This window comes from Vigna angularis, chromosome 5 (genome assembly GCF_016808095.1).
Source record: "Vigna angularis cultivar LongXiaoDou No.4 chromosome 5, ASM1680809v1, whole genome shotgun sequence".
NCBI classification, from domain to species: Eukaryota; Viridiplantae; Streptophyta; class Magnoliopsida; order Fabales; family Fabaceae; genus Vigna; species Vigna angularis.
In genome coordinates this window covers 223165-234945 of record NC_068974.1, presented here as the reverse complement: position 1 = coordinate 234945, position 11781 = coordinate 223165, and the positions used below count along the sequence as shown (strand labels likewise).

General features: G+C 28.8%; 1 protein-coding gene across 1 annotated transcript; it reads right to left on the bottom strand.

Annotated features, from left to right (window-relative positions):
• Positions 1-7091: 7091 nt before the first annotated feature.
• Positions 7092-8829, bottom strand: LOC108339597 (peroxidase 17). Its single transcript, XM_017576751.2, has 3 exons — positions 8512-8829; positions 8226-8417; positions 7092-7861 (listed from the first exon to the last, which is right to left on the bottom strand). Exons 1-3 carry the CDS (start codon positions 8728-8730, stop codon positions 7226-7228), a joined length of 1047 nt encoding a protein of 348 aa, XP_017432240.1. The 5' UTR covers positions 8731-8829; the 3' UTR covers positions 7092-7225.
• Between the last annotated feature and the right edge of the window lie 2952 nt (positions 8830-11781).

The window sequence follows — 11781 nt, the reverse complement described above, 5'->3', positions numbered from 1 at the left end:
TGGGACTGAAACGCTAAGAACAGGTTTTGTTTTTCTTACTGTTGAGGTTCATTTGAGCTTTTGGTTGTAACTCTTGACTAGACGTGTAATTTCATTTGTGAACTATGCTGCATCCAATTTTTTCATTTTTTTTAAAAGTATTTTAGTAGTAATTTGGATTAGTATAAGAAATGAATAAATTAGTGTAACAATTGTGACTCATTATATAGGATTCACATTTGTTAGAGTAATTTGAGTTGAGGCAAATGAATTAGTGTGAGAGATGAAGTTTTTTCTTATCTTTCATTCACAAGATTTGAATAAATTTTGCTTTAGTAGAGAACTGGTATCCTCGTATTATTTATTCCTACACTGATGATTATTTGAAGGTTTTCACTTTCAATTTAACTTTCAATTTGCTTGTCTTATGAAATTTGAAGAACATTACGGGAAAAAATCATTTAATCAATTTACGATCGATGTCGATAATAAATTTTTATCACGATCAAGGAAAAAGGTTGCAAAAGCAAAAGGAAAAAAAACACATGGTGTTTTGTTCATATTTTGTTACTCACTTTGACAATAATAGGTAAAAAGTATGTTAATTAACATACTTTGTAAATTAACATTGACAATAATAGATTACTCACTCATATCTTAAATAACATTCGTTGCAATAAGTTCCTTTTGTTTTTTTATCTCTTTTATCCTATTGTGAAATTTACTTTGTCTAGTCTTACAAATATTATCATCCTCATAATCATTGTGCATTTACCATCATGGATGTCACTTATGAAATAACATTCTTTTTTGTCATCCTTATGTCTTATGCTTTGAGTGGAGACATCACTTGAAGTAGAAGAGTCCTCTTTCTTGTTATTACCATATATATATCTTTGAAGTGGACTCAAGATTCAAGTTATGAAGTCACCAGAAATGGGATTAAACCAAATAAGACAATCCACTTTTACTTTAAAAGGACGAAAAGTTGTTTAACCTAAAGTTGAAGAGCCTTAAAGGTAATATAATAAGGAGGTAAGTGTTATTAAGAAAATACTAGATATCTTATTTCTTAATATGCTTGTCTTAACAATCTCTAATAGACATCATAACTTTAATGTTACCTTTGATGTCATACAAATTTCTACCCCCCAAAATCCTATATGGTCTTAAAATATCTTAAAGAGCATGGTTTGAGAGATTCAGAAACAATAGTTTCTTTAGGGTACATGCAAAATCAAGAAGATCATATTTTATTTATAAAACACTCTATTACAAGTCAACTTACATTACTATTGATATATGTGGCATGATTATTTCAGGGATGATGAAATATAGAATTTGGATTTAAAGAAAAAAAATTGTGGCCAAATTTAATATAAAAAACATATTAAAACTTAAGTATTTCCCTGAAATAGAGGTTATTTATTAAAAAGAAGAAGGAAAGTTTCATCTTCCAAAGAAAAATGTAATTGCTCTCTTAAATGGGTTACTCTTCAAGAAAGAAAAATATTTTTATGTTGAAGAAATATAATGACGCAAACTATGCTATGCATATTTTTTTACGGATAAAAAAAGTTACCTATGAGAAATGCATGTTTCTTTGAAGAAAGTTTGATGACGTTAATAAGCAAAAAAAAAAAGAAAAAAAAAAGTATATAGTGCAGAAGCCGAATTTTATAGAATAAAAATGCTTTCAATATATTGGTAATAATTTGGAAAACCATATCTTCATAATCTTTCCATTCATTTTAACATATTTTTATTTTATTATTTTAAACGTTTTGGTTATTATAAATAGAAATCGTTGGAATGTAATTGATATACTTTTTATCAATAAAAGAATTCTTTTATCTTTTTTACATAGTTCAAGTTATACACACATAAATACAAAGTTAAAATAATAATAAAAAAAGATATAGAAGTTGTGACAAAAGGATGATGAACAGAAGTTTCATTTAACATTCTCTGCAAGCTGACATATAAAGATCAAACATGACATGCTTGGATTGAAACTGTTTGAAAGAATAAGGAGCCAAAGGCTTGGTCAAGATTAATGAAATATATGATTGTATAATATATGATTAATGAAATATATGATTGTAACATTTATAGAAACAAAATTAATGAAATATATTATTGTATAATATTTTTTTACAAAATTATAATTTTATATGCAAAAATAAGAGACAAACCTGCTCTTCAAATATGAGAAAATGAGGAACTTGAAGCAGGTACTGCTGCCGGGTGCGATGAGGTATAGGTGGAAAAGTTTAAGTATTTTAAAAATTAGAAGTACTTAAATTTAATGGTTGACCCTTATAATTTGTTTGTCTATATTGTTTTATTTAGATCAATATCACAAAAAAATACAACTTTATATGTCATAAATTCAAGAAAAATAATATCATATATTATCTTAATTTTACTTACAATAATATTCATTTATCAAATATCACAATTATATTATTTATAGTAACATTTGTATTAAAAAATTACTATAATAAATGAAATTTATGTATTATAACATTTTAAATAAATGTAATTAAGAAAACATATTAAAGATAACTAATGATAATAACTAATTAGATAAGGATACAATGTGAAAAATACATTTTTGTGAGAAAGTTTTAAGATTTTAAATCTGTCTAACATCAAGAGGGTGACATGAATGAACAGAACATGCAGAGTCAATTATGGCTTCAATGACATCAGTATTCATCTTTGTATTATTTGATTTTTAGCATAGCATTTTTCATATTCTATCTTCTATAACCTTTACATGGATATAAGATAATATTTACTCTGTGTATCTGCATTAGTTTGTGACCACATATCATAATTATATTAATTTAGCATGTTAATATTACATTAAAATTGATTTCTTTGTCTAAGTTCTCTAAGAATCAAGAGAAAGTAAGAAAAATGCTAATATAGAAATTGAAAAAGAATTTGTTCTATGATTTCCATTCATATCTTTTTGTATAATGATAGATTCTTCTTATAGTATTTTATCCCAACATAGTATGAGTTAAACCAGAGATGAGATTATAATTTTGTACAAAATTGTACAAAATTATAATTTTGTAAGAAAAATTAAAGACAAATTTATAATTTAATCAAATATTTTGTTTTATCCCTTTATACAATGATAGACTCTTATTGTAGTACTCCATATACAGTATTACTTGAACCAGAGTTTATAAATGATGATTATTGTAGTACTGTATCCCTACATAGTATTACTTTATATAAATCAGCACTAAATTGAGGAAGCTCTCATTATACGATATTTTGTACAAAATTATAATTTTGATTACAAAAATTAAACACAAACCTATAATTTAGTTAATCAAATATATATTATCTTAACCTGTATAATCATAATCTTGCAAACAACATGACATAATATATGGACTTCATGCTTGCGGTGTAGCTTTAGTATGTTCTTATCTTCCATAACTTCTTTTCATGTATCTTGGAAATCAACTCCATATAATTTTTTTATAGAAAACTCCCTCTTTAAAAAGGAAATTTTCACCACAAATTACTGTAAGGATTAATCAAGATTTAGATAACAATATCAAACTATGTTAACTTTGACTATGAGAACAAATATTTTAGTATAACCTATTTCATGCTTGTATCATCCTCTGTTACTTATCTACCTTTGAATCTTAGTTATACAATCTGCACTAAATTTCACAATATATACCAATATACATTTTATATTTTCTTTCCAATTGAAAAATTTACGAATTCCTATGTTTTATTTCTTTTCAATGATCTCATCTTTTTGTTCACCTTCTTCAATCCAGAGTTTGTTAAAGTTTGATACACATTGTTAAGAATATATACAATAGATAATTGACTTAGTATCTTTTTTGTTATAAATGTAATTGATAGAACACTTGGTTCTAGAAGGATGAGTTGAATCGAGCTTTAGATTAATTTTACATAAATTAGACCATTTAGATCACTAATATCATGTACAGAGTAATATACTGGTTCACTCCAACTCTCAGACTACATCCAATTTTCTCTTAAGCATACAACTTATGAGAAATGATTACAATAAGTACACAAACTTGTCTAGGTTTGACCTTCTTAAATTTTTCTTAGATTGAAAACTCTTCAAGCAAATAATTATTTTATATAACAAAAAAATGATGATTATGCCACGATCAAATATCCTTGCCTTTTCTCACTTCTTAAAACTCTTCTGTTGTTACCATACCATTTGACTGAGTTTGCTTGAATCCTTTTCTGTCAAATTCTGGCAGTAAAATCTTATCATAAGTCAAGGTTTAGATAACAATATCAAACTATATTAACTTTGACTATGAGAACAAATATTTCAGTAAACTCTATTCCACATGTTTGTATAATTCTCTATGAGTTTGCTAAAACTTGATATACATTGTTAAAAATATATACAATAGATAATTGACTTAGTTAAAATTTTTTTTGTTATAAATGTAATTGATAGAAAAATTGATTGTAGAAGGATGAGTTGAATTGAACTTTAGACTATTTTTGCATAACAGTAAATTAGATCATTTAGATCACTAATATCATGTGCAGAGTAATATACTAGTTCACTTCAATTCTCAGACTATATCCAATTTTCTCTTAAGCACACAACTTATGAGAAATGATTACAATGAGTAAACAAACTTGTCTAGGTTTGACCTTCTTAAATTTTTCTTAGATTGAAAACTCTTCAGGCAAATAATTATTTTATTTAACCAAAAAATGCAAGTCCTAAATGATTATGCCACAACTAAATATCTTTGCGTTTTCTCACTTCTTAAGACTTTTTTTTTGTTACCATTTGACCGAGTTTGCTTGAATCCTTTTCTGTGAAATTCTAGTAGTACGATCTTCTGACCATAAATCAAGGTATGTTAACTTTGACTATGAGAACAAATATTTCAGTAAAATCTATTCCACATGCTTGTATAATTCTATGTAGCTTTGAATCTCTTAGTTATACAATTTGCATTAAATTTTACAATATACACCAATATACATCTTATGGTTTTTTTCCAATTCCCATGTTGTATTTCTTTTCAATGATCTCATTTCTTCATTCACCTTCTTCAATCTAGAGTTTGCTAAAGCTTGATACCCATTGTTAAGAATATATACAATAGATAATTGACTTAGAATTTTTTTTGTTATAAATGTAATTGATAGAACAATGGACTCTAGAAGATGAGTTGAATTGAGTTTTAGACTATTTTTGCATAGCAGTAGATTAGACCATTTAGATTGCAGAGCAGTATACTGGTTCACTATAACTCTCAGACTACATCCAATTTTCTCTTAAACACACAACTTATGAGAAATGATTACAATGAGTACACAAACTTGTCTAGGTTTGACCTTCTTAAATTTTTCTCAGATTGAAAGTTGTTCAGGCAAGTACAATCTGCATTAAATTTTACAATATACACCAATATACATCTTATGGTTTCTTTCCAATTGAAAAATCTACTAATTCCCATGTTTTATTTCTTTTCAATGATCTCATTTCTTCATTCACCTTCTTCAATCTAGAGTTTGCTAAAGCTTGATGCACATTGTTAAGAGTATATACAATAGATAATTGACTAAGTTAGAAATTTTTTTGTTATAAATGTAATTGATAGAACAATGGACTCTAGAAGGATGAGTTTAATTGAGCTTTAGACTATTTTTGCATAGTAGTAGATTAGACCATTTAGATCACTACTATCATGTGCAGAACAGTATGCTCGTTCACTCAAATTCTCAAACTACATCCAATTTTCTCGTAAGCATACAACTTATGATAAATAATTACAACGAGTACACAAACTTGTCTAGGTTTGACTTTCTTAAATTTTTCTAAGAAGAATATATACAATAGATAATTGACCTTCTTAAACTTATGAGAAATGAAAAATGATTACAATGAGTTTGTAAAGCTTCATGCACATTGTGAAGAATATATACAATAGATAATTATTTAATATTTAAGTTAGCATTTTTTTTTGTTATAAATGTAATTGTTAGGACAATCAATCGAGCTTTAGACTATTTTTGTATAGCAGTAGATTAGATCATTTAGATTAGTAATATCATCTGCACAACAGATTTTATACTGGTTCACCCAACTCACATACTACATCTAATTTTCTCTTAAGCACACGACTTATGAGAAATGATTACAATGAGTATACAAACTTATCCAAGTTTATAACAGTAGATTAGACCATTAAGATTAGTAATATCATCTGCACTAACAGATTTTATACTAGTTCACTGAACTCACATACTACATCTAACTTTTTCTTAAGCACACAACTTATGAGAAATGATTACAGTGAGTATACAAACTTATCCAAGTTTGAGTTTCTTAATCTTTTATCCTATTGAAAACTCTCCAACTGATACCATAACTTTTTTTTCTCATTTTAATGTCACTAAAATCACAAGAGTACTAACAATAAGTTATATTTTAGAAAAGAAACAACAAAATTCAAATTGAAATAAAAACAGTTCCTTCTCCGGTGATAATAGACTTACTAGCATTGGTGATGAAAAATACTTTTTTGTGAGAAAGTTTTAAAATCTTCCATCTATCTAACATCAAGAGTTACATTATCAGAATCTGTAGAGTTAATTATGGATTCATGGACATCAATAGTCATCTTTCATATCCTCATATTTTTTTGAAAGTTTCACATTTTCATGTATAAGACAATTTTTATTTACTTCTGTATGCATCTCTATTAGTGACCATATATCATAATTATATTCATTTAGCACGTTCATATTAAATTATGATTGAAATTGCTTTCTCTGTTATTTCTTTAGCTAAGTTCTATAAGAACTCAGAAAAAGAAAAACAAGTCTAAGCTTTGCTAAGAAATTAAGAAATTTTCATAACAGCTAAAGTTGCTAATCGAAGTTGATGTTTACTTGTATAAATCATTGATCAATTTATAAATTGGCAGCAATATTCCACGACATGTTTACGGTTCAACATACTAATAGTTACTAAATGAATATACTGATTTTGTACGTTATAAATTGAATGCATTTACTAAACTATCCAAGAGTTTATAATCTGAAAAGTTGGAATGTGAAGAAAAAGACGAAAATTAATTAGCCAAAGATGGTTCAAACCTTAACAGTGGAGTTTGGTTCATAGTTGAAAACTTGGATAACATAAATAGAAGGCATGAATCTGAAGAGACATGATGCATCATCTATTGATTTACATATCGTAAATTGATTTATTATTACTGAGGAGGTTGTGTTGAGACTCAAAGAGCAAATGAGCAGGGCGAGCATTGACGACTCTGCAATTGGTCCTAACTTCCCCAGGTCGACCAGACTGCAAGTCACCCATTTTAAGCATTCCTTCCACAAAGGCTTTGAAAAATTGATCTTGATTTGTACTGAAGAATCTGACAAACTCCCTTGTCTGTGGGAATGTGAAAAGTGTTTGATCAGAGTTGAGAAACCCTCTCCCAGCAACCAAGTCCTTGAAATACTGATTATCAAACACAAGAGGCGTAAAGTCAAGGTTCCCTGTCACATTCTGATCAACATCCAGCGGACAAAGTCTCTCAAGCTCTTCCCTATAGCCAGCCTCAATGGCAGGGTCAGGCCTTCCAGTTCCAGATTGATTGTACAGCCTAAACATGATGGAGAAGCACCGACCTTGACCAATGGAGTGAGACCCTGAGAGTGCAACAAGGTCTTTCACAGTCAGATTGTACTTCTGAAACAGATCGATAAGAGCAGACGCATTGGCTCTTGGACTCGGCATTATTTCGTTTGAGTCTTCTTGACTAGCACTCAAGCTGTCCAATCTTCCCAACCTCACCTCCCAATCGGGTCCACCTGTCTGCAATCAAAGTAAAAACAACACATACTCATACCAGACTCATTGCTTCATCATCAAACATCTGCATGCACCTCTTTCAAAGAATACTGATTTCAATTTTACTAGTAATTAATTATCAGATACAGTTTCAAACAAAATGCATTTAACTTTTTTCCATTTAGATAAGAAACTGTAGACAAAGAAAAATAAATGCGATCAAAATCAAGATCTGTATAATTAGGTTAACTTTCTATACTGAAAATAGTTTTCATTGATGGAAAATAGGAAGGAACAGTGCATAAAAAAGTAATAGGCAGAGGAACTTGTATGTAAAACAGAGATGGAAGGAGGGAAGGGTTTTGAGAAGAGAGAAAGAAAATGGAACCAGAGCGACAGCATCTCGGGATGCCATGATAATGATGTCAGCACAGGAGACAACACCAGGGCATGCGTTCTCTAGGGCTTCCTTAACTTGATCGACAACTTCAAATGATCTCAGGGAGTTTATGTTGGAAAGAGCAAGCTTCTCCCCAACCATGGTGGGTGTATCATCAAGCAGCATGGAGGCGTCACACCCCTGAACCATCATGCACCACCAAATCAGAAATCAAAGAAACACTCACAAAATTTCAAGTTTACAGAAGAAGAAAAAACAGGAATTACGTACGTACATTCACAAAACAGTCATGGAACTGGAACCGCATAACGGAGGCAACACTTCTGGGTTCCACCGCAAGGGCCCTTTTCATCACATCTCGTACTATAACTTCTGTGTTTGGACATGTTTCTGAATAAAACCCAGGTCGGAGATCCGATGATGCCACCATCTGCAGAAGGAACATGAGAACAACCATGGCCATCATCATTCTCGTCTCCATCCCCATCCTCATGAATGTCTCAAAGATTCCAAAGGTGGCCCCTTTTTGATTTTGAAGTTTCTATTCACACTGTATACCAGACACGGACACAGACAGTAATCAGATGATGCCTATATATGGTTTGTGTCAGCTCAGCTGCTACTCTCTCACTTTTTCAAAGATAAAGTAAAATCTCTTTTAACCGCTAAATTATCTATTTTAAGTGCTGCTTAATCTTTACGTTTAATGTATAAAAATACTAAATATAATTTTAAAAACTAATTTCTATTTTTTGTAGTTCTTCAAGATCATCATTTTCTTCATTTTTGTATTGGTGCATTCTGAATATCGAAGGAACTTTATTGGAATAAAATAAATAAATATTTTTGGCAACTTGAAATGTGTTTCCTTGGCCACCACTAAACCTTTCTTTCATTGGATGGAAATAAGGTGACAATACCAAAACTATCAACTTTATTCGAATTATTCGTTTTTCCAGTCTAATACATTCTTCATTTTATTTCTTATCAATTTCCTATGGAGAAACTAGTAAGACAAATGTTTTTAAATAGTGACAAAAATATCCTAGTAAAACCTAAAAGTGTATAAAAATAAAGGCAAGTAATACAAACAAAATTAAAACTATTCCTAATTATAGTTTGCTATTATTTTTTTTTCTTACGATTTGGAAAATGTTATTTTTATTCTCTTTACAATTTTAAAAACTTGAATGCATTTTCTATATCTGATAATCTCTAAAACTCATTTTATTCGGCACAAATTAAAATCATTGGAGGCCATAGCCAATTCCACAAACAACGCAATCAATATAAAAGCAAATATTTGTGAAGTATTTAAGAAAAGCTTGATTAATATTACGAATGAAGTCTTTGTAATCACAGTCTTGGGAAGGGCAAACAAATTTCATTGGCCGAAAAACATGAAAAATAACAACACCTTAACAACTTGTAAAATTGTACCATTATTCTACCTCACTTTTACTAATTTTTCATTCAATAATTTAATTTGTTATTATTGAAAGTTCTAATGTAATAAGACAATTTTCAACCTTGTTTTTCGCATAACATTATTTTGTTAAAATACACCTAAGTGATAGAATTTATGTATAAAATATTTACATTTAAAAATTTAAATTAATTTCACATTATCTAAATTAAAAAATGCTTGTATTTATTTTTAATTCTTTTATCCAGAATTATTGTTTTAACTTTTATTTTTCAAATTGGGCAAGACAATCCTTATATTGATAGTCAAACTAAAACTCTGGTTGAAAAATAGATTGGATAAGATATAGTTATAAAATATTTTTTGCCACCTTTACTCATGTTTTTTTTTTTTAAAGCAGCCAAGTCAGAATGTATCTGGAAGTGACATGCTTAAAAGGTTTCTTTGCAAAATTTTGCTTCAACACAAAAAGTACATTTATAACATTCATTTTCATTAACGTATTAATAAGATGCATATTTTTCAGTCTTTTGATTGAACCAAAATTTCCATGTCCTAACCTGCGATGCAAGTTAACAGAATCAACAATATAAACATAACCTTAATTTCTTGCTAATGTTATGTTGGAAAAATTTCCACCTTCATGGAGCGATTACAGGAACCATCTGAAGCACAAAAAGAAGGACTTGCCACTCCAGCAGCTGACAAGTTCTCACAATCCTCAGTCTGTTCCATCATCAGAGAGCATCGTACGTTGATTCCAAGGTATCCCATATTTCCTTCGTATATTTTTGTTCAACAAAAACACCACCATCTTATAAGGAATATAAGTGTGAGTTTAAGTGTCACGTTAGATAAAAATAAGAAAGTAAAATATTATATAAAGTTGAAAGATTCATTAACCTATTATCTTAAGATTTTGTGAAGAAAGTGGTATCAATCCCGATTTGACTTATATCTCATTTTTTTATTATATACTCTTAGTGAACCTCCTCGATAGTTCTTAGTGAACCTCATCATCGATAGTTCTTAGTGAACCTCATCATCGATAGATCCAAACAGTTGTATCTGTTTTCTCAATTGAAGGTGTTAGGATTAATATTTCTTGATCCCAAATATTGACTCTTTTAAAACTTGTGTTTTATAGAAAAAAAATATTTAAACTTATTTAATTTTTGATTTTTAAACAATATAAGATTATTGACAAGATAAAAGAAAATGCGAAAGTGGAAGAAGAATAGCACTTTAAACACCACTTACTATGATGGTAACATTGAGACCAAAAGTGATTTTATGAATATTGAGGTGATTGAAGGAATGATTCAATCCCTAGACAAGGAGGGAATTGAGGGAGCAAGTGTCATATGGCAATGAAGAAAAGCTTGTCTTGAATGGTGGCATAGGAACACATTGCTCCTTTTGGTTGGTGGATCCCTCTAACATGAGACAAAACATAATTCTTTGAAATTTTCTTTTGGAATCCACAAAAGAATAAGATAGTTATTTTTCATCTATATATCTAAGATTTTGTCTTACCAAGTTAGAGCTTTAGTGTAAATTAATAATGTCATAAAAATAAGTAATCCTCATTTATACAAAATGTCTTCCATAGTTTAAGATCATTCTAATAAATATACTACTTTCTAAAACATTTTTTTAAAATAACCTCTCTTTTTTATTATTCAATAAATTAATAAATTCAATTGTTTGTGATTATTGATTTGTTATGTTCTTAAATATGGATCATTGCACTCTAATTAATTATTATAATCTTTGACTTATGATAAATGTTTGATATAACATTTGTTTTAATATTCAATAAAACATATGAATGTAATTCATATATGAGTCTCAAAGGAAAAGACAATAATATCAATAATTATACTGGTTTATCAAACAAGATAATTGCATGCAATTGTTCAATAATCCTAATTAAGTCAATCCATTAATTTAAGCTTTTATAAGCATCTTACAATAAAAACAAAAAAGTACAATGCAAGATTTTGAATTATACAAAATCTTTTACAACCTCGGTTACAAGAAAATCCTAGTCAGGAATAACCAACAATAAAATAAAATAATTTTAAAAAAAATCACTTGGATAGTGAAATATAAAAA

What these genes read in the sequence shown, in the direction of transcription:
- LOC108339597 (XM_017576751.2), bottom strand. Translation starts at nt 8,730, where the DNA reads ATGAGGATGGGGATGGAGACGAGAATGATGATGGCCATGGTTGTTCTC. An exon ending in TCCATGACTGTTTTGTGAAT is followed by an intron (nt 8,418 to 8,511) that starts GTACGTACGTAA and finishes ATGATGGTTCAG; the next exon opens with GGGTGTGACGCCTCCATGCT. An exon ending in CCCGAGATGCTGTCGCTCTG is followed by an intron (nt 7,862 to 8,225) that starts GTTCCATTTTCT and finishes CTTTGATTGCAG; the next exon opens with ACAGGTGGACCCGATTGGGA.